Source organism: Hemicordylus capensis, chromosome 1 (genome assembly GCF_027244095.1).
Source record: "Hemicordylus capensis ecotype Gifberg chromosome 1, rHemCap1.1.pri, whole genome shotgun sequence".
Taxonomy (NCBI): domain Eukaryota; kingdom Metazoa; phylum Chordata; class Lepidosauria; order Squamata; family Cordylidae; genus Hemicordylus; species Hemicordylus capensis.
Genome location: NC_069657.1, coordinates 32,307,598 through 32,331,806, shown reverse-complemented (window position 1 = coordinate 32,331,806; position 24,209 = coordinate 32,307,598). Strand labels below are relative to the sequence as shown.

At 44.7% G+C, this 24,209-nt stretch overlaps 1 protein-coding gene across 6 annotated transcripts in view; it reads left to right on the top strand.

The window, feature by feature from the left end:
- PPP4R4 (protein phosphatase 4 regulatory subunit 4) overlaps positions 1 to 24,209 on the top strand; it is a 158,650-nt gene that overhangs the window by 85,233 nt on the left and 49,208 nt on the right. For all 6 annotated transcript variants that reach the window (XM_053282402.1, XM_053282432.1, XM_053282413.1 and 3 more), the window contains 2 exons: positions 14,504 to 14,651; positions 17,491 to 17,564. In XM_053282402.1, the coding sequence (XP_053138377.1) occupies positions 14,504 to 14,651; positions 17,491 to 17,564 (222 nt within the window). The remainder of the gene's footprint in view (positions 1 to 14,503; positions 14,652 to 17,490; positions 17,565 to 24,209) is intronic.

Here is a 24,209-nt window from a genome sequence, read left to right as displayed (position 1 = left end):
TGCACTTTAAAACCTTGACTCCACTTACTTCATCATAAGAGGATGTTTTCAAGCATTCTAAAGGGCTCCCCAAAGGATCCTCTATAATACAGCAACCTACACAAAAGAAACTGAGATCCTCTGAAGAGAAACACTCCTCTCCACTGACAAAGAAACATAAAGACATGTCCTCAAATGCTTCTTTGAGATCGACAACAGAAAAGGCATTGATGTTGGAAATGCCTTCTCCATCAAGGCTGCAAGTACACTATCAATCACCATCAATGCCAATAACGCAGTCAACATTGACACACTTGACTCCGAAACACATTGAGAATATGTTGATGTCAAGGAGCCATCCACAGTCTCTGTTGGCCACAGTCTCTCTGACTCTACATCAGAGCCAGACGTTGTGTCTGTCTCCGACTCCCACTCAATCTCCTTCGACCCCAATGGAGCAAATTCCTCGATGTCAAGACGAGCTTGCCTTACCAGCTACTTCTGTCATTGGATTCAAACCAGAGGAAAACCAGTTTGATACCGATAGAGCTTAGATGCTAGCACAGCTAAAACCGTACTTTTGATACTGGACTCAAAAGACAGCATTCCATTAGGTTCTACATTCCATGGCTTCCTTAGCCAAGGCCTTGAGGATGACATTGAGGAGGCACCTGTCAGTATCTGGCCACCTGGCAGGGAAGTTCACGGTTTCCAACGGAGTTGCAGAAACAAGATACGGCTCGGACACAGTTCTTCTTATCGGGCTTGGCTGCAAGCTGTCAACACGGAAGTTGACAAACGTTGCTTTCCAGCAGTGAATAGAAAGCTGGTGACGCAATTTATAGCACAAGCCGAGAGCTCCCAGCTGGCAGGAATTCAAGGCTTATCAGCCCTCTACAAGAGGCGCTAACTCCTCCTAATAGTCTCTAGCTGTGTTCTTCATCTTGTAATTCTCCTCTGTTGTGGAGTCAGTGGAGGTTGCTTGCATAGCTCCTCTTCTGATTGGTCCGTCACGGTTTCTGCTGTCTCAGGTTGTTGTGCCTGCTCTAAATCATCTGCCTCAGCCGTTTCTTGGAAACTGACAGCCGGGCTCTGCCCCTCAGACCCCCCGGCATCGGCTGGAATGTTGACAGCTTCCCCTTCCTCCTCGCTGTCTAAGATCGAGGGCGTGACAGCACCATTGTCAGTACCAAAAGCTCCATCAATGTCTCCTGTACACTTCCCTACTAAAAAAGACCTTACTTCTAGGTCAGTCTTGGTTAATGCGATGAGACCTGTAACAGCTGTTGCAGACCCAACCGGCTATGCTTCTCAAGGGGTTTTGAGGACCCCAGTCGACTATGGAGCAACTCAGGGTTTGCTGCCCCACAGGGGATTAGTCCACGGTTGTGGGTTTCGTCACTCGCTTTCTCCAGCTATTCCCTAATGATTGTGTGGAATTCCAGTTCTTTATTTATCTATTTATTTATCAATCAAATTTGTACACTGCCCCAAACTTTCATCTCTGGGCGGTAGTGAAAGCACAACACACTTCTCGGCCTAATATGGTTACCTCTGTTGTAACACACCTCAGGCAAGTCAGCCAAAGTGTACCTGCACAATATAATCTGTTCCAGCCACCATTGTAGCATGCCACTACTGTGGCGTTCCCAGTGCCACAACCTTCCACATTACCACTGGAAGTGATAGCAGTTCGAATATGAGCATCTTCAGCTACACCATCTGTGACTACACAGCTGGGTATTCATTCTTAACCTGATCAACCCGCACCACCAGTAAGTCCATTTAACCCACCAGGTACCATGTTCATCGACCCACAGGATGAATTACCCCCAGAAGGCTCTGGGGATGAGTTGGATGCAACACCAGAATCTGATTCTGTATCTACTGGACATCCTCCTGACCCACATTCAGATGTGTTACCAAAACCTTCAACATGCCCTACTGAGGAGTTGAGAGCATATCACCTGCACATTATGGAGATGGCTGAAGCTCTGGGATTAGAGATAAGGAAACCAACTGCTGACCTAAAAGACCTTTTGTATGACCTGATGTCCTCGGCACAATCCCCTCAGCCAGTAGCACTGCCTATACTTCCAGTTATGTCGAAGGCAGTTCAGTCGGCTTGGGAAATGCTGCAGACTTTAACCCCAACATTTAAGCGTATGGAGGGGCTCCACAGAGTTCAAGAGGATCACAACGCCTACCTTTTGAAACATCTTGCCCCCAACTCATTGGTTATCGACTATGCTGCGTCCTCAAAAACAGGACACCGAAACACATACCCTCTGATAAGGAGGGTAGGAAAACGGATGTAATAGGCCGGAAAGTATACTCCATGGCTAATGTCCAAATGAATTGTGAATTATGCCACCTATATTGGCGCAATACGACCATTACTTGTGGGACAGCTTGCAATGGAATTCCACCTCTCTCATGCCTGAACATTTCCTGAAACAATACAGTGAAGTTCTGGCTAAATCCACAACTGTCACCAGGCAACAGCTAAGCACATTCAAGCATCTGGCAGAAAAGAATCCAGCACAATGGCAACAGCCATTTCTATTAGAAGACACACTTTGTACAATCCACAAATCTGCAAAATGATATGAAGGACAGAATTGAGGTCTGCCGTTTGATGGCAAAGGACTGTTTAGTTAAACAACTGACACCACTATGGAGACCCTCAAGAAGTCAAAATATGCTGCAAAAAGCTTTACAACAGCAGCTACTTCAGCACAAGCTTAATCAAGTTAATGTCCATATGGGTGGCAGTGTTCCACCTATAAGCCCCAAGACCAGAAAGATTACCAGAAGCAATATAAACCATACCAGTGCAAAAGCTTCAGCCAAAAATATTAGAATCAGGGATCCCATTCCAACAGGGATTCCTCAAAACTGATCAGCTAGAATGTCCATCACAATCAGCTCCACAGCCTGCCAAAGTGAATACCACCTCCAGACTTTACTTCTGTAATGCGCTCTACATGGGGCTGTCCTTGTACGTAGTCCAGAAACTTCAGTTGGTTCAGAATGCGGCAGCCAGGTTGGTCTCTGGGTCATCTCGGAGAGACCATGTTACTCCTTTACTGATGGAGCTACACTGGCTGCCAATAGGTTTCCAGACAAAATACAAAGTGCTAGTTATAACTCATAAAGTCCTAAATGGCTTAGGCCATGGGTATCTAAGAGAGCGTCTTCTTCACTACGAGCCCCACCACTCATTGAGGTCATCTGAGGTCTGTCTCCAGTTACTGCCAACTCGTTTGGTGGCTACACAGAGACGGGCCTTCTCGGTCGCTGCCCCGAGATTGTGGAATGCTCTCCCTGCTGAGATACGATCCTCTCCATCTCTGGCAATTTTCAAAAAAACACCTGAAAACCCATCGTTTTGCCCAAGCTTTTTCAGCTTCTTAAATTTTGAGGTTTTTTAATCTTTGGTTTATTTTTAAATTGTTAAATTGTTTTAAGTTTTTTGTATATGTTTTTAACTGTTTTTATGCTATTGTTAACCACCCAGAGACAAAAGTTTGGGGTGGTATACAAATTTGATACATACATACATACTAGGGATTATCACCTCTGGTTATGCAATCAAGTCCAGAACTTTGCCAGTATTCTTGGGCATGAAGTTTACACTAGTGACTCCTACGTTAATGGGGGAAGTGTGGAGAAAGGGGTGATTGTCCAGTGTGGTGGACAGAGAGACTAAGCGGATTCTATTCCTGCTATTTTCAGTTCCCAAAGAGGGATGAGGGAATCCAACCAGTCATGGATCTCAGATGGCTGCATTTGTCCATTGATGTATTCAGATTCAGAGGCACAATGCCTCTGAGTACCAGTTACAGGGGAGCAACAGCAGGAGAGAGGGCATGCACATAACTCTTGCCTGTGGGCTCCCCAGAGGCATCTGGTGGGCCACTATGTGAAACAGGATGCCGGACTAGAAGGGCCTTGTGCCTGATCCAGCAGGGCTGTGCTTATGTTCTTAGAATAATAACTTTGATAAGCATCTCGCCACTTCTTGTCGAGGAGAAGTGGCTTGCAACATCGGAAAGTATGCGTACTTTCATATTGGCATTCAGGTGAACCACTGGAAATACCTAAGGTTCATAATAGAAAACTCAGTGTACCAATACAAGGTACTGCCCTTTGGATTATCCATCACTATGAGGGTATTAACAAAATGCATCGCAGTAATTGTCTCCTACCTAAGGACTCAAGGCATTGTAGTTTTTCTAGAACTAGATGACTGGCTCCTGGTGGGTCAAGACAAAGAAGAGTTAACTTTTGCATATCCATTATATGTTGAGACTTCTCAAAGATCTTGGTGTTCAGGTCAACTGGAAGAAGTCACACCTACTACCAACAGAATGGATATCTTACATAGGGGCAGTTTTGGATGCACATACAAAAAGGACATACTTAACAAAAGAATGCTTTCATAAAATTCAGGAAATAATCTCCACCTTCACCAACAACCTCACACAAAGATCGAGACACATACAGCTGCTCTTAGGTTTGATGTCATCCAGCAACACAACTGTACTACTCACCCACTTAAGGATGCACAGATTCCAACTTTGGTTTCTCCAGGTGTTCCATCCTAATCTGGACAACCAGCATATGCTCCTGGCTATTCCTCCCACTGACCTAAAGTTCCTGAAGTGGTGGACAGTAGAATGCAACCTCTTAGAAGGTGTGCCCTTTCAACCACCCTCACCCACACAGTGGGTCACCATCTCTGACAGGGTGGGGTGCTCATTGTGGCAAACACCAGATCCAGGGTACAAGGAATGTACATCAACACCAACTACACAACAATTTCCTAGAGTTGATAGCTGTGTTTCTGGCTCTCAAGTCATTCTTGCCCTCACTACAGGACAGCATGGTTCAATTGTAACTCGACAATACCTACCATAGCAACATACTTGTGGACAATCTCAGCAGATCTGTGGAAAACCAATCACCATTATCTTCAACATGTCTTCAACATGTGGGAAACTCCACAGATAGACATGTTTGCAAAAGCAGAAAACAGGAAGTGCCCTCAACACTGTTGCAGGGCAGGCCATGGACTGGGTTCCATTTGCGATGCATTTCAGAATAACTGGAAACAGGGTCTTCTGTTTTCCCCTCAACCTCTCCTCATCAGGGATGTGGCAAAGTTGATCTAGGACAACACAAGATGCATATTGATCACTCCATGGTGGCCCCGCCAACCATGGTTTGTGTCACTACTCAAACTATCCAGGCTGATTTACTATCACCTGCTACAACATCCAGATCTTCTGACAAAGGATGGAAGAAAAGTCCTCCATACAGGCTTTGAGAACTCTTCACTTGACAGCATAGAGGGTAGGCTACTGAGTAAAATTTTGCTAAATAATCATAAACCTTCTACTAGTAGGAACTACTTGTACAAATGGAAACGTTTCCGTACACATGTGAAATCGCATCCTATCAACCCATGCAGAGCGTCCATCAGACAGGTACTTCTTCACCTAACTACATTAAAGAGCTCAGGTTTAGCAAACATATCAATAAAAGTACTCCTTGAAACACAAGGGCTACAATGACAAGACAGTTCATTCACATCCTGACTGCAAAAGATTCTTGAGAGGCCTAAATAACTTATTTTCCTCCTGTTCGTAGGCATATTAAGCAATGGAGCCTTTCACTGGTATTGTCAGCCTTGATTGAACTACCCTTTGAACCACTAGCTTCTGCTATCTTGAAGCAGCACTGCTTAAAAACTGCTTTTTAGTAGCCATCACCATGGCCTGTAGAGTCAGTAAACTTACGGCCACCCTTATTGACATTCCATCTATGCAATTTCCCCCTAATAAGGTCTTCCTGTGTATGGAACCAGAATTCCAAACAAAAATCGTATCCAAATTTTATTTAAATCAGGATATCCTATTATCAACCTTTTCCCCCAGAATCCAACTACGAAATTGGAAAGACCACTCCACTCCTTAGATGTATGAAGGTGCCTCTTGTATTACCTAAAAAGGACAAAGGACTTTTGTAAGACCAAGACCTTTTTTATTTCATTCGAGGGATAGGCCAAGGGCCACAAAATCTTGCACCAGAGATTGGTTAGTTGAGTTGATCCTTGATCTACAAGATACAGAATCTGCAACCCCCACAGACTATAAGGGTGCACTCAACAAGGGTTTATGCATCCTCAGCGACACACCTCTCTGGCGTTAGGATTCAGGACTTCTGTGCTGTGGCTACATGGGCCACCTATCTACCTTTCATAAAACATTATGCCATAGACTTACACTCTGCTGCAGAGGTGTGTTTTGGAAGGAGTGTACGTATAAGGGTGCTACAATAACACTTACCTGAGCTACTGCACCCGCCTCCTAGGAAAGTTTGTTACTCGCTCATTTTTCATGAATGTAACTGATGATCTGGAAGTGATCCATTGTGATTCATGAGACCCTCCCATTTCTCCCTTCTGCAGTAGAATCTTTCTATGGGTGTTTTTTTCAAAAAAAGAATACTGATCAATAATTTCAGTGAAGGGATGATTATCTGTGGCGGTCATTCAGGAACTGACAAAATGGCACCCTAACTGCCGAAATCAATGGACACGCTGAGCGGATGGACTAAGGTGTGGGTGCCATGAGGAGCTAGTAAATCCATCCGCAAGGTTCCTGCACAGGGACAGTACCCATTTCTCATTAATGACAACGGATCACTTCCAGATCATCATACAGGTAAGCAACCTGTTTAAAGACAATGTAAGAATGTCCCAGGCAGATAAGATTATGACTTCCCATTCTATCCCTTTTCTTATTCCCTGCTAATTGGGGCCAGTCTTGAATGTGATTCCTACATGCCCTCTTTAAAGGGAAGAGCAGCAACCCTAACTAACCCTGCTGAGGCTGGTGGCAGCTCTTGTATGTTTTGACTAGCTTGCAGTTTCCTAGACTCCAGTCCAACCGATTTAACTCTGGTAACTTTGGAGAACTGTCCTCCACCACGCACCTCTCTTCCTCTGTTCTGCTCATCTGTCCACCCCATGTAGTCTAGCTTGATGTTGTTCTACAGGAACAGGAAGAGGATCTGAGCTGCAGGAAGGACACAACGGAACCATTTTGTATCACAGTCCTCTGCTAGACTTCTCAGTGACAGTAGGTGGAGGAGAATGGCTTGAACAGCAGCCAAATCTTGGGTATAGTCTGCCATTAACAGAGCAGCAGCAATGGGGGCACCCTGGAACTAAGTGCTTGGCACCCCCTTCCAAGGTTGGCACCTGTGACAAATGCCTTATTTCTCTAATGAGCAAGTCAGCCCTGCTCATTCTGGGCTCTTTGATATTGCCAGCCAGACAGCTGGTATGTGGGAGAAGATTGGAAGGACAAGTTTAGTGTGCATTGAAAGAGGCATATGAACTAGAGGATTACTGCCGGAATCTTGGGCAGCTGTATACAAGCTAGTTATATGTATTAACTATTACAGCAAGATGGTTTCATACAAAGGAATAGTTCGTGGGAGTGCCCCAGAACCTTTAAAACCACGATATTGGAAGTGACCCTCTTAATGTGTTTCTCCAGAGAACATGGCTCTGATATGAAATCTTGGTTGGAGGTTTGTGGCTTTGCTCCTGTTACATCATAGCTTTTATACAGGTAAAGCCAGAGTTAATTTATTTGCTGAATCTCCAGATTCCAGTTAGCTTCGTTGGTGTGTTTCATAGGAAGTGTGTGTATCCTACACAGAAGGGGATGGTACAATCTTACAATCTGTATTTTCAAGGAGAAAGCTAATGCTCATCATCACTGATTTCAATGAAGCAGGGTCTCTCGTATTGACTGGAGACATTACGGAGACTCAGGATGGCATGTTGATGTGCAGTCACTGAAGCATGTGCCTGTTGTCTTGTTTCTTAGCTATTCTTTAAAAAGAAACACTGTAAGTCTTTGTTTGAAAGGGTAGTGGAAATTAAAACCAACCAACCATGTTGTAATGCTTGAGATTCATTATCTTAACTGGGAATTTATCCTGGAATAAGCCTTCACACATACTCCATATACTTCCACATACTTCCGGCCCTCAACAGGATCCTAAGATGGCTAATAAACAATTAATAGAATAAAATAGTGAGGCTCTACACACAATCGGTGTGTAGAGCCTGCAGGGCTTGTGCAGGGGGTGAGGCTTGACCCACTCTCCTCGCACACGGTCAAACGTTGAGCCCTGGGCGGTGGGGATCGGGGACTGCCTGGCCCCTGGAAGTCCCAGGATGCCCTGCGTGAGTGCACAGGGCATCCTGGGGAGACCCCCAAGGCCGGAAGGCTTGTTGCAGGGGTCTATTTGTGTGTTGCAGAGTTGCACCACAGCACATGACAAGTAAAACGCAGTTAGCAGAGTGCTCAATCCAGTCAAAAGAATTGCAAAAGCAGTTTAAAAACACACAAAGAGGCTATGCACATGACCAGAGGCAGGGCTGACTGTGGGGAAGGCTGTGCTAAACTTACCTCCCCCCCCAGACAATCCCAGAATGGTGGTGGGAAGCACAAACTGCAGTCCCACACCATCTGCACCTGCACGATGTGTCCTGTCCTCCACGTATCCCACAACACATTGTGCAACTAGCGTAATGCATTGGGGGATACCCCCAAGGCAGACTAGGCACTGCGGCAGTGCTTGGATCCGCCTTGATCCTGGTTCCGCACTACAGCAGCCAAACCCAGGCTGGGCTGCCCCAGGTTAGGCTGCTTGTGAGAACAGCCTTAATCTATAGTTAAAATTAGCGGCAGTGAAAGCAAAAATACAGAAAGCAGGGGAGAAAATTAAACCCAACTCAAAAGTGTGATGAACAGAAACATAGGCCCCATTCGCATGTAATGAATAACTGGAGTTGAAGAGGTCTGAGGTTGAAATTTGTATGTCTGAATGCATTCAACCATGGTTTGGACTCAAAAGCTACTTGAGGTTTCTCCCCCGAAACTCCAGTTTGAAACTTCGGTTTGTAGTGGGTTTCACCACTCCTACCTGAGGTTGTAAGCTTCCAGCATTACATCCAAACAGTGCGCCGAGTTCTAACCAGAGTTGAGGGGAGGAAGCTCCTCCCTCGCTGTGGCTGTGCTTGGCTGCTGGGGCTGTCCATCCCAGAAGGAAGCCCACTCAGTCAGCTCCCCCTCCTCTCTGCAGTCTCCCTGACTGCAGTAGGGGTCCCACCATTTACATCCGAATGCAGACAGGTAACTGTGTGGAGGGAGGAGAGAGGGCAGAACCACGAGTCCATTGGACCCATGGTCTCGCATTACATGTGAATACAGCCGTAGGGAGAGCTGATGGTATGGCCACAGAACTACGGGGCCATGACTAGCTGTTTCACCCCTGTTTGTTTCCTTTGCATTTTGGCATTCCATGGGGCTGTAACATATGAAGAGGGCTAGTCTCTTTCCTTAGCAGAATGCCTATCAAGTGGCAACCACCTTCTGTAGTACTCTTCCCTCGGGGCAGGCTTTGGAAACTTTAACAGGGATTATTGGGAACCCTCCCCACTGCCCTAATATCTGTTGCTCTCAGTTTTCTCTTTCAAACATATCTTGGTCTTGCTCTATGGCAGGAATCCTAGGGTTTTAAAAAATGTAATTCAGCGGTAAAGCTTTTACATGCATCCTTTACTGACAGCTAAACAAAACAGGAATTGTAAAACAGTTATTGAATGACGCACCTCCTAAAGAAAATTCAAAATGGTATCAAGGCATGTGGGCATTGTGGTAAACAGCCAAACCTACTTCCTTAAAGGTGAATATTTGTGTTCTTACAATCATATATCTATATGTATAATTCTTGGATGACATTTTCCTATTGAGCTGTCATGGTGGTTCATCTTGCACAGAGGAAATGAAGAACACACTTTCTGTTCACACAACAGCTGTCAACAAATCCTTAAGTCAGGGTGTTTCTTTTTGGTGTCAAATGTTTTAATTTTTTGCAGTGAAATTGGTCATAGGCATAGATGTGTTTAAACATCAGAGTTATTAAGGAGGATTGAAACACAGCTCCCTTTTGGTTTTATGCTCTATGTTTAGGGTTGAAAAAGCTTGATAGATATTCTGAAGAAATAGAAAATTCTGAAATAGAAATAGAAAATACAAAATTCTGAAGATTAAAGCTCACTTAAAATTTTATGTACTGTATTGTTAAAGGTTTCAGTAGATTGGAAAGCATCCAGACTAGCCAGTCATGACTAAGCACTATTGAAATCAATGAGACAGGTTAGTTGAGACTAACTTAAATCCCATTTGTTTCAGAGGGAATTAGTTGAGATGGATTTAGTGTTCTTGGATGTTGCCCATTATCTTTACTATCTATTAATAACTGTGTGTATCAATAAGTCAAGCTCATTTTTTTTAATGCTGTTTTGTCTTGCCTTCCTGCTCCAGAACAATATACTTCACTCTATATCAATAATATAGGATGAAAAGTTCATTTGGATATAGTTTTAATTTTAGATTTTCTAGGTGTGTTTCTAGTTAAGTTTATAACTTTAACTCAGAGATCTGACACATAAATTGAAATGAGTTCTACCTGGTTTGTAGTGATAGATTCATGCTGTGTATATGGGAACTATTATAAATTAACAAGCCTCATTAAAATGTGAAGATAACTGAAGCAGCTGTTTTCTGGATATTGTTTATAGGAATGACAGAAACTTTGAAATCCTGTGATGTAATTTTGGTCTTTTAAGAATGATGGGTAAACTCTCCTTATCTTGATGCAGAATTGACTCAGTGTTTACTAGTCTTGATGGCCATAATCTATCTCCAGGTTCAGAGGTAGAATACCTTTGAACAACAGCAGGAGAGGGGGCACACCTTTATTTTCTGGTAGTTGGCTTTCCAGAAGCATCTGGTGGGCCACTGTGAGAAATAGAATGCTGGATTAGATGGGCCTTGGACCTGATCCAGCAAGGCTGCTCTAAAGTTTTTTGAAGACTAATTTAGAGAAAAACTCACCTATTTCTGAGAATTATTTCCTGGCTGATAATGTTGGGCATGCATGCTGATGGTGCCACATATGTGAAATATTTCATAAATTACATATTTAAATGCAGTTTGTTTTGTCATGGGGGGTGGGATCCTGGGGATTTTTAACAGAAGAGAGTAGAATGGAAATTAAACAAAAATGGGCCAAATACAGACAGGATGGAAATGGAGAGCTCTGTCCATCCCTACACATCTTATCATATTCCCAGCACCAGCCATGGTAGAGTACTGCTTGGCAGTTCCTCCACCACTCCAAGGCAAAACACTCAAACACGGGGGCAAGACAGTCTGGAGAGCAACACAAAGAGAATTGGTCTAAATAGAGAAGATATTAGCCAAGCAAAAGGCTACTTGGTCAGTTGACTCACTCAGTCATGTAGTTCATGACAGTCAAGAAGAGTTTTATCAAGTGTAAGAAGTTACATTAAAGAACATATGTGCTTACAGCGCAGCCTGGTTATCCTAACTGATGACCCTACATATGCAGAATCACTTTTTAGATTTTGAGGAAATCTGTATACAGGCTACTGAGGCATAACAATAGAACAATTGCAGCAATACTTGACTTATCTGGCTGGGTGAGTGAGCGACAAAATAGCAAATGTGATTCAATGCAAGCAAGTGTAAAGTGATGCATATTGGGGCAAAAAAACCCAACTTCACTAATGGGGGGCTGAGCTGTCAGTGACTGACAATCTTGGGGCCATGGTGGACAGCTCATTGAAAGTGTCAGCTTGGTGTGCAGCAGCTGTGAAAAAGGCAAATTACATGCTAGGGATCATTAGGAAGGGGATTGAAAATAAAAATGCTAATATTAAAATGCAAGGTTAAAACAGTTTACAGCATAAAATTAAAACCTACAAATTAAAAAAGCTGAAAAAGCTTGGGTGAAGAGTTGGGTCTTCAGACTTTTTAAAAAATAGCCAGAGATGAGGAGGATCGTATCTTAGCAGGGAGTACATTCCACAATCATGGGGCAGCAATCGAGAAGGCCCGTCTCTGTGTGACCACCAGACAAGCTGGCGGTAACTGGAGACGGACCTCCTCAAGTGACCTCAATGGGCGGTGGGGCACATAACAAAGAAAACGTTCTCTTAAATACCCAGGGCCTAAGCCGTTTTGGGCTTTCTAAGTTATAACTAGCACTTTGTATTCTGCCCGGAAACCTATTGGCAGCCAAAATCTGGTGCTTTTTAGTTTGGAAAAAAAGCAACTACAGGAAGACATGATAGAGGCATGGGTGTGTCGTTAATAAGACAAAAGGTGATGAATGCTTCCTGGCCCACAGCCTCTGAGAGGCCCCCAGGGCCAGTCCTTGCCCTGTTTCCAGTCCAATAGCCAGTAGAGTGAGCTGAAGTCCCCCCAAACAGGTTCTCTGTGACTCCCGATTTCCCTTTTGTCAGTCGGATTGGAGGAGAGCAGCTGCAGCAACAGGCTTCTTGAGCTCTCCCCCACTCAGCAACTGAGTGCAGTTAGGATGGAGTTGGGACTGGGAGCTAGCAAGCTGTTCAAGTGGAAAGGAAAGTCAAACAACTCTGATCTGTGTGTCTTTCGTGTGTGATTTGTTTAATTTGATTGGGTTCTTCCCTCTAAGCCTTGATGACCCATGTGAAGTGATCTTCTTCCAACTTGCAAAAAGTCATTTTCCTCTCTGTGGAAAGGAAAGAGGGGGTGGTGGCAGGGGATTTATTGATTGGTTCTTTGATGGTGCCGTGGTTGTTGAAAATATATTCAGTTGTTTTTCAACCAAACAAGTTCTCAAAAAAATGTTCCTTGCTCCCAGAATGGCTCACAGTACTTGAGGGCTGGGGAAGAGTGTAGCTAGCCTAGCATCCTTCCTGATTGTTTGCTAATTTTAAACTGGTTTTTTTAATTGTTGTTGCATGGTTTGCCTGGATATCCCTTCACCTGTCTTTTCCAAATGAAAAATATTGCTTTAAAAAAAAAAATCCTGCCATGCTACAGCCCTGGCAGTAAATTTAAATTTAAAAAAATTTAAGCTTGGAACAGAAGCTTCCTTCGGAACCCACAGAAGGAAAGGAGAGCTGGTCTTATGGTAGCAAGCATTAATTGTTCTCTGATACTGTTGTATTATTTGATTCAGCTGTTGTTTACACCTTGTAACTGTAGTCTCCTGTCCTTTGTTAATCTGCTACACTACATTACTATTACTACATTACTACACTATATTACATGTGTCCTTAATGTTATTCTGCAGCAAAGACATGGGGCCAGAAGGAGAGGAAGGCAGTGAGGGGCCCATTTTAAAATCTCATCTCCGGGCCCACTCCAACCTTGGTACACCCCTGTATAGAGGTGTATAAATTTATGGTCCAGAGAGAGTGGGCAGAGAGAAATTTTTCTCCCTTTCTCCCAACACTAGAACCAGTGCTTATCCCATGTAATTGAAGGCTGGGAATGTTAGGACCAACAAAAGGAAGTACCTTTTCACACCGTATCGAATTAATCTATGGAATTATCTGCCACGGGATGTGGTGATGGCCACTAGCTTGGATGGCTCTAAAAGGGGCTTAGATAAATTCATAGAGGACAGGTCTATCAATGGCTACTAGTCTGGTGGCTATAGGCCACCTCCAGCCACAGACGCGAGAGAGGGCATGTCCTCACCTCTTGGTTGTGGGCTTCCCAGAGGCATCAGGTGGGCTACTGTGCGAAACAGGTTGCTGGACTGCCTGATGCAGCAGGGCTATTCTTATGTAATGGGGGTAGGAAAAAAAGCTTTTGAGGAAAATGATGCTTGATTTGTAATACATCAGAACATTATGAGCTGGACAAATTCATAATGCATGCCAGGTAATTACAAACTTTGGCATTGTGTCTAGCTTTTCAGAGCATGTCGGCAGGGTGGGGGTGGGGAGGGAGATGATAAATGACTACTAGTTGAGAGGTATGTGATGTTGAGAATAAGGAACAGCTAAAACAAATTAGTATGAATATAGATAATGATGTTTAAGACTGGGCAGAGATTATCTAGCAGATTTTAATGCTATCACAGCAGAAGTGAGACCAGCCTGAATTACCAGCTTTTTCAGCTCATTTTGATTGGCTTTTCACGTTGATCAGTGCCTTGACAGCCATCATGTATGCTACAGAAGTAATATATGTGTTTGATCCTGTAATTGATTCTGCATACTCGTGGCCCAGTCCAAAATGGCAACACTTGTTGGGCTGGATTTTATAGCACTTCTTTGGAAAACCCACTGTGCATATGGAGAATTCAAGATGGATGGAGTCTGTGCTGCCAGGCTTGGCAAACAGGTTTGCTAGAACTAGTCAAGCAATCTATATTTGTCAGAAGAAGATGGTGTTGCCGTGGCACAGACGTGTGTATATGTTGGCATGTTTTCTTAGCTATTCATCTGTAAACTGCTCTTCACTTTCTCTTTCACAGATAATTTTTGGCCTGACCACTTTCTTGAATGGTTGCATTTGCCTTTCATATCTATATGCTTTATCCATTTTTCTCTCTCTCTCTCATTACACAGGAGGTCCTGCCTGTAGCAGGGGTGGAAATGCAGTTAACAGCTGCGGTTTCACTTCTGACTATTCTACAAGAGGAGTCAATATCCATCCATACTTACTCCCACTCCTTCCTGCACATCATTCTGCAGAACGTGGAGCACAGAGATGCAGGTCAGGGGCATGACATGCTGCTGATTGCTTTGCTTGCTATGCTTTTTATTTGCTCAGTGACATACTATTTAAGGCAGAATATGCCCTGAGAAATGAAAAATAAAACGGTGCCACAGTGGGGGCTTGCCAACACTGTATAATGCAGTGTGCTGATTACCTGTAATTTTCCTTCATCTTGATTTAGAAACATTAGAACTCGGAGGACCTTGGTGTGAAGCTGTTTGTCTGTGTGCCCATTTAATTCACCATTGTCTAAGTTTGGGTTCAGATACAAGAAGATTTAGAGCAGATTTCACACTGTGTGCATGCAGTCTCCATGGTACGCTTGTAGTACTGTCACTGCCCTGATTTTACTAGAATAATCCAGAAGAAAGGTTATGTCCTATATCCAGGAGCAGCCCTACCAAGACAGAGAAACGTCCCAAATTTATAATAAACTAACTGAACCCGCACAGAGCATCTGTGCGGTAGTTCACTTCCTTTTGGGGGTTATTTGGGAGAATTTGTTTGGCTGGTCCTCCCACAGCTCTCTCACTCGCTCTGTCCCCCCCACAACAGCTCTCTTGCTCGCTCTGCCCCCCCCCGCCACCGCCTCTCTTGCTCGCTCTGTCTCTCTCTCTCCCCCCGCGCCTCTCTCGCTCGCTCTGTCTCTCTCTCTCCCCCCGCGCCTCTCTTGCTCGCTCTGTCTCTCTCTCCCCCCGCGCCTCTCTCGCTCGCTCTGTCTCTCTCTCCCCCCGCGCCTCTCTCGCTCGCTCTGTCTCTCTCTCCCCCCGCGCCTCTCTCGCTCGCTCTCTCTTGCCCTCCTGCTCCCCGCACTGAGTTCTTTACCTCTGCTGCCACAGGCCTTACCGGGTGGCGGGTGGCCGCAAAGGGCCCCGCCGCCGCCGCTCCTCCTCCCAGGCGGCGAACAGAGAAGTTTCGCCTCCTGGTTCCCTCCCTCCCTGGCCTCCCACGGGCACCTTGTCTCCATGGGCAAGCTGGCCTCCGTGGCCCGCTGCCTGGCCTCCATGGCCCGCCGCCTGGCTTCCACGGGTAAGCCGGGCCCACCGCCGCCTGGCCTCCGTGGGCGGGGTGGGCCCACTGCCTGGCAGGCACGCTGCTGGGCCATGTACCGGCTCCGCGGCCCACCGCTTGCCTCCGCAGTACACTCCCCTCAAGCCTTCTGCCCCAGTCCGCTCTCCCCCCAAGCCTTCTGCCCTAGTCCCCTCCCCCCCAGCCTTCTGCCCCAGCTTGCTCCCTCCTCCATTTTCCCCTCTTTCTCTCTCATTTGTGCTTCCACCCCACCCTGCCACTTTCAAGGCTGCTTGTGTTTTCCCCACTGGCCGTTGCCGCCACCTCCTTGGGCAGCCAAGCATTCAGCCGGCTCCTTCCTGCTTGTCCCTCCCTCTAGTGAGCGTCTTCCGAAGCAGCCAGCCGTTTCTGTGTCTCTGCCCAGCCAGGCTCCACCGCTTTCTCTCCCCACAGCTTCCCCCCTCCCCCACCCCAGTCTTCTCTCCGCTTGCCCGCTTTCCTTCTTTTCCTTTCCTCCCTAAGTGGCCACTTCCCTTGCCCAGCCAATCCGGCGCGTCCGCTGCCCAGCCAATCCGCTGGGTTGCCGGAACGCATCCCCACAGAGGCACGTTTACGAGAATTAATATAATAGATATACCAGAAAGTGAGGCATAACAGTAGAATAAATGCACTAATAATTGTATGGCTGTCTATGGGGGTAGCTTGAGATATTCAGATGGGTTTTAAAAAATTATTATGCGAGCTGTGCTATTTATATAAGAATTTGTTGGTATGAGGCTCTTTGGAGTGAAATGGGCAGAGTCATATACAAAGAATTGGGATAACTGTAATTTGACCAAATTTACAAAATCTATCCAGCATATTTTAAATCAAGCTCATGTATAGTAGGTACATTTGTCTTAACATGATGAAGCTGTTCACACCACCAGGAGAAATCGGGCTAAGGGAGGCTACCCTGATTTCTCCTGGTCATCTGCTGCCACGAGAGCCACGCGGCTCTTGGCAGCAAACCACCTAAAGTACTCCTCCCTTTAAATGAGGTTAGCGGAGTGCTCCGTCAGGTTCTTCACACGTGTTGTCAGAAACACCTCATTGTCATTTAATAAAAATATAGGAGAACTCTGTTATCCAGGTTCTTGTGGGGGTTCCTTTCCGCGGGGGTGGGGGCTGGGCTGCGGATAGCGAAACTGGACAGTAGGGCATTAGGGCTATGGGAATGGGGGAGGGGGTTAGGTTCCCTAGCCTTGAAAAATGAATGGGGAAAAATGATTGGTGGATGGGGAGAACAAAACATGAGCAAACAGTGGGGGGATTTGTGGGGGGGAGGAGTGCCCTACCATGCTGTGTGTCCCCAGCTGTGAAGCAATGCCCTCAAAATGCTGGATTTTTTGGTTTCTTCCCCCTGTGGAAAAATCACGTTAAAAAAAATAATTAACAAATGGTTCCCTTGGTTAAAATTGCGGGTGGAAATGACCTTGGAGATTATTTCTGCCCACCCCAGACCCACGGATATGTGAGTCTTAACAATTTCCCTGCCTGTTTTTTTTTTAGCATATATCAAGGACAGGTGACAATTACCCAGCCACAGATACATGAAACTGTGGATGCTGGGTCTGTGATTAAAGGGGTTCTCCTGTACAAATAAAATGATGAATATTTATATACTGCTTTTCAACAAAAGTTCCCAAAGCGGTTTACATAGATATAAATAAAATGGCTTAACTTTGTTAACTGAGGTCCTAACCTAAAGATGTTTCATGAAACAAGTATGTAATATAAAGTACAGAGACTCACACCCATATATACATAGTGCATTTGTACCTCGCAGGTGTCAGTAATGCATGGTTGGAAACTCTTCTTGCTGCAATAGAAGCTTTACCAAAAGAAACCATCAGACATGAGGTAAAGTTATTTTTTCCTTGAATTTTACAGAAAATCTGAACACTGTCCTTTATTCCTGCAGGGAAGGATGGATCATGCTATGTAGTTTTCTGAATATTTGGTCTAATGTTTTCACTTAGGATGAAACTCCATGTGTCGATCACTTACATGAGAGTTTTCAGTGATTTTTTTTAAACTCAAAGCAATCATTAGAAGATGTTTTTAATTATATGTAACTTTTCAGTTAAAAAAACCAAAACCCAATTAACAAATAAATTGGGTTAACAATTAAAACAAATAAATCAATGGAAGATTGATTGCCCCTCATTCCTGGTTTTTTGGCCAGTTTCTTGTGGTCCCATCTTCACAGACTGAACCATCCTGCTGTAATCTGCCCTTGGCTCCCACACAAATGGGAGGCCAAGTAAAAGGCACCAGAAGATAATTCCCATCCGTGTAAGGGGCAACATGTGATCCAGTCTTAATTCTGGTCATGTGTCATTGCCTACACAATTTATGACTCACTTAGCCATGTATTATAGACTGCTAGGCATCCCCTTTGATTTTGCTTACAAAATCAGGTGGCAGCAACATGGAGTGTAGGCCAGCATACTAGTGATCTGATGAGTTGCACTTGTTGGGCTTGGAGAATTGCAAATTGTGCAGATCTGTTGTAAGGTCTGTAGGGATGATATAAATGAAATATATTATTATCATGCCATTCATCCAGGAAGCAGTTATGGTTCTTTTTTCTCCTCTATTTTTATCCTCACAACAAACCTGTGATTTTTGATTAGGGCTTCTCTATATATAGTGTTTGAACATTTAAAAGGTGCAATATAAATTCATATTATTATTATTATTATTTACTTCATGAAGCATACATGGGTGAAGATCTTCAGCTGTAAATTCGTTGAAGTGGGGCAGCCCCTTTACGGAAGGCAAGCTGTATATTTACCAAAGGAAAGCTTTGTCAAAAGATTGCTTATGTTAAATATGCATTAATGATTAGAATTCATAACCTCTCTTTCTTTAAAAAAAAAATTGCATTTAAAGGTTGAAAAGCTAAAAACCTGGGCTTGGGGAGGCACATAGCATTCCTGTTTAGTTTCCTATAATAAAATTTCACTTAGAAAATATTTAATTGACTTATTGTATTTCCTCCCCAGAAACCCTATAAAACAAGATAATATTAAGTTTCATAACTTGCTTTGTGTGGAATATAATTGGTAAGATGTTTTTAGCTTCGTGCCAGAATGGCATGTAGGCCTTTTCATAATCTAATTAATTAGAGTGGAAGGAAGCACTCTGGAGTTTCATTTGCTCTAAATGTCAAGTCTTGCTTTTCAGATTCGTTTCTGATTTCACACACTTCATTCATAGGAGCTTCCCCACAAGCCACTTCTGAAAGATAACAAAATGAGATTGACTTATGGTTGCTTGGCCCAATATAGTTTTTCAAGTGATCTGTTACAGCAAATAGCAAAAGATGACTGGGCGATCAGGTTTTCTTCTGCAAAAACTTGTATCTCCTTAAAGAGAAAAACTTTCTATAATTTGTTTGAACAAAAGTCTTGCAAGGTCCTTCTTCCAAGCTGTTGTCCTGTTGTGAAGTTCTTGGAGGAGGAAACATGCAGTGGCAGAGGGCGCCTCGCAAAAGCAGTGGCACTATGAGCCTCAGTCTTTCATGCCACTCTCATGACATCTTCTTTTACGCTCACCTGCTCGATTGCAACTCTGCAAATTGGGAAGGGGCCTTAGTTCAGTGGTAGAGCATCTGCCAAGCATGCAGATGTCCCCAGGTTCAATCCCTGACATCTCCAGGGAGGACTGAGAGAGATTCTTGTGTGAAGTTCTGGAGTGCGGCTGCCAGGCAGAGTAGACAATATTAAACTTGATGGACCAATGGTTTGACTCAATAGAAGGCAGCTTCCTATGTCCCTATGAATCCCTTCTATCAACCATGATAGCTGAATGGAACCTCCATGTTCAGAGGCAGTATACCTCTGGATACCAGATGCTGAGGGTAAACAGCAAGAAAACATAGTTGCCCTCATTCTTACTTTGTAAACTTCTCAAAGTTTTTGACTGACTACTGTTATAGACTGCTGGCCTAGCTGGAGAGAAGTCATGACAGTCGGAGCTCCAGGATATCTAACCCACATAAATAACTTCCCAATCTGGGGTGTGACCCGTTGAATCCATTAGAATGGCACAGAAGTCTCTCAGTGTCGAGTTCCTCAGCTCCTTTTCGGCACCTTCACCCTGACCCACGTGACTATGTGGCTATTTAAGGTGGGAGGAAGCACAGGCACCTCAGTTTCTTTGCGACCGCCGTAGAGATCGGTTCACTCGGTTTCTTTGGCTCCTCATTCTGGTTCCTTTATTACTAGCGTTTTCTTCTAAAGTTCTACTGTCTTATCATGGCTATTACGACCTTGGACTGTGTTTTGGATAATGTTTTTTGCTCTACAATTCTGTTTGGCGACTGATTGGACTAATACTTGGCATTTTTGACCTTGGACTGTGTTACAACGACGTTTTGTGAGTACTGGACTGACTCTTGATGTGGGCTTTGTTCCTGCTTTAGAGGAATATGGATTAGGTTTGCCCGGTTCGGTTCGGATTTGAACCATGTTTGCACATCCCTAATATGGATACCCTTAAACAAAAGAAGACTTTTAAACAATGTGAAAAGTGTAGAGCAAAATTGCCCTCTCAAGATGCCATAGTTTATGCCTGTTGTGTCTGGGGGAAGCCCATACAACGTCAACATGCAAAATTTTTCAATCTTTCTCCAAGCAAAAGAGGAGAAATTTGGAACTTAGTTTGAGGGCTTTTATCTATGATGATGTTCTGGCCGTGCCTTCGTCATCGTCAAAAGAGGTTCCATCATCATCTCAAGCGCATGGCTTGAGGGCCCTGGGTTTCAGCCAGTCTAAAACTTCATTGCCCACTTCATTGCCCAACCTCGAAGGCCTCGAAAAGGCAGGGGGACAAAATGGCAACCGCGAACTAGCCCACCAAAAAGACGTGAAAGCTGTCAACATCGACATTGACGCCATCACCGACGCCAGCTCAAGATGGAGTCTTCATATTGACGTTGAAGCCTATGACATCAAAGACCCCTTCGACATCACAATCGGCATCGGCAAAGTCTCCAACATCGACCCACCGTCTGTCGATGCTGGGAGCTGGTTTGTTCATTTTGACATCGGCCTTGATGTCGATGGATCCATCGACAATGAAACAGTCAACGGACCACACGTCAATGTCGAGACCACCCTCGGCACCGGGGCAACAGCCTTTGGTGCCGACACTGCCTTTGGCATCGGAGCAACAGCCTTCAATGTCAGAACTGCCAGCTGCATCGATATCGGCGCAAGCAATACTGACAGCTCGTGTTCTGATGCCTACACCGACTCCAATAAGATCGACATCAAGAGACGAAGAATCGGCTTCTACTTTAAATACACCAGCTAATATTACAACGGTAACCCCCCGTTTTCGAGCACCAATGACTTTTACACTTGAAGAGGGTGACCTTTCTGATATCGAGGGAGCACCTTTGGATACTGGCATGGCCCAATCTATCCTTACTATACTGGACTCCAACATGACTATTCTGTCTACTCTTAAGGGTTTTCCTCATTTGGAGGATGATGCTTCTGCAGCACCTGTGAACCCTGTGCCTCAACTACTAACGGCGACTCAACTTACTATGACGACACCATGGTATACTTGTGGTTTTAGCCATAACGCTTCCCTGTCAGCACAAAGGGCCTTGCTGGGAGCAATCTTACCAGGGCTTGCTTATGATTATGGGGAGAGCAAGGCTTGGAGGCCGAGCACATTGGGTTATTTGAAGCCACAGATTGGCTCCTACAGCCTGCCATTTCATACATTTTCTTCAGGGGACACAGCTCCTTCTCTACCGTTCCTGAAAGTGCAGTCCTTGACAATTTCCACACAAACTTTACAGCTGATGTCTACCAAGCAGATGCAAACCATTATGCGGAAGGTGTCTTCTACAGATGTTCAAACAGATGAACCTTCTCCGCCTACGCGCTCATGTTTGCCATCACGGGCAAGGGTCCTTTGTTGCGCTCTCCTTCTGCCGCTGTATCCGATGAGAGTCATCATGGTTTGTCAGAATTTGAATCTGATACCGAAGCCATTGAACCGGATCATTCTCCGGACGTAGCGACACCCTCTCATGTCTCATCAACCGAGGAATTGAAAGCTTACCATTCCCATGTGAAACAGATGGCAGCTGCCTTGGGTCTTGATCTGACGTCCCAAGGAAAAATGATAGATGACCCTGTCTACAATTTCATGTCTCGGTCCCAGACGGCTCAACTGGTGGCTTTGCCTCTTCTGCCAATTAACTCCAATGCTGCACAATGTGTGTGGCAGTTTCTAACTTCAAAGCAGTTAGAAGGTCTCTACCAAGCACAGGAACAGGACAACACCTACCTGTTTAAACATCCCGTACCTAACTCTCTGGTCATTGACTGCACCACCACATCAAGGTTGGGAAAGCGACATACCTGCTGACAAAGAAGGCAGAAAGTTGGACGTCTTGGCCAGGAAGCTGTATTCCACCTCTTGTCTTTCAGTCAAGATTGCCAATTATTCTGCCTGTATGGCAAAATATAGTTATTGTCTCTGGGAGAACTTGGAAAAAGATCTTGACACTCTCTCACTAGAGGAATTCAAAGCACAATTCCAAAAGACTACAGAAAGCTGGTGACCTCCCCTGTCAGCAGCTTAGTATTGCTAAGCACTTAGCGGAATCAGAATCTAGGTCTATCACTGCGGCCATAGCGTTGTGACACCACGCCTGGCTACGGTTCGCTTCCCTTCAACATGATATAAAGGACAAGATCGAAGGCCTTCCGTTTGACGGCCAGGCCCTCTTCTTGGAAGAAACTGATACAACAGTGGAAAAGATGAAGAAGTGGAAGTTTACAGCAAAGACCTTCACTATTTCTTCTTCTACTTCAGCACTTTCCACTTGCAAACAAAGGTCATATTACTGCCCATGGTCATCCTTCAGGCCTCAGGAACGGAGGGACTACCAGAAGATATACCAGCTTGAAGGGCCTCACTAATCTTTACCCACCTATATGGCAACCAATAGAACAATGGAGTTTGTCTCTCGTCCTTTCAGCCTTAATTGAACCACCTTTTGAGCCTCTGAGAACAGGTAATCTGAAACTAACATCCTTAAAAACTGCCTTCTTGGTGGCTATTACCACTGCTCGTAGGGTGAGTGAGCTCATTTCTCTTTGGATGGATGTACCTTACGCCTGCTTCTACCAGGACAAGGTACTCCTACACCCTGACATCACCTTCTTACCAAAGATTGTGACAGCCTTCCACATAAACTAGGACATTGTGCTACCTACTTTCTTTAGCTCTCCAAGTACGCCTTTGGAAAAGGCTTTACATTCCTTGGATGTGCATAGAACACTCTTATTTTATCTTTCAAGGACCAAGACATTCAGAAAGTCAAAGAGACTGATCGTGTCCTACAAGTGGAAGACCACTGGACAGGCCTGACAAAGACTATCCCGACAAAGACTGTCCTACTGGCTTGTGCAAACCATCCTAATGGCCTACACTCTGCAAAAGTAATAGCCTCCTAAGTCCATAAAAGCACATTCTATTAGGGCCTATGGTGCATCTGCAGCTCACCTGTCAGGCATATCCTTTCAGGACATCTGTAAGGCCGCCACTTGGTCTCCTGAACAGCCTTTTGTAAAACACTATGCTATTGATTTACACTCTGCAGCGGAGGCAAATTTTGGGAGAGGTGTCCTAAAAAGGGTGTTACAATAACCACTGCTCCCTTCTCCTTTATGGAGCTAACTAAACACCCATTCTAATAGTTTCAGTGGATCACGCCCCAGATAAACAGGTTGCTCACCTGTAACTGATGATCTGATAGTGATCCATTGATATCCATTAGACCCTCCTGAAACTCCCCTCTGCAGTAGTGCTTACCTTTTATAGTAGAACTTACCTGCTACGTCAGATTTCTCGACTGCTTCGGTGGTCTCCAAGGAACTGAGGTGACTGCACTTCCTCCTGCCTTAAATAGCTATGTAGTCATGTGGGGCAGGGTGCAGGGGCCGAAAAAGAGCGGAGGAACTCAACACCGAGAGACTTCCTCACAGGCGCAGAACCCATTCTAATGGATATCAACGGATCATTACCAGATCATCAGTTACAGGTGAGCAACCTGTTTTTCAGCTAATTTACTGCAAAAGATTAAAATTCTGTATTCCTCCCTTTTGATTAATTTACCCACAGGCATCCATTTCTCTTCTCCCTCTGCCAAAAAGGAATATAAATCCTCATTTTTCTCTTGCTTTCCGCCCAGCTCCAGCCTCCAGCATAAATAGTCGAGACTCCAGGAATGAATTCATGAAAGGCAGCTGTTGTCCAGGTGTCCATGTGATACTCAACACATCTCCATAGGAGCAGATGGAGACAAATCCTTTGAATCCCCTTTTTGCACTTCATCCTGTACTGAATCCCAAGTGCATCTTAAGAATGAACAAACACATTCGTGTGCATGCACACAAAGTAAATTTCAGAATACATTGGCTGACATACCATGCAGCAGGAGGTTGGTGATAGGGACCACAACTTGAAAGG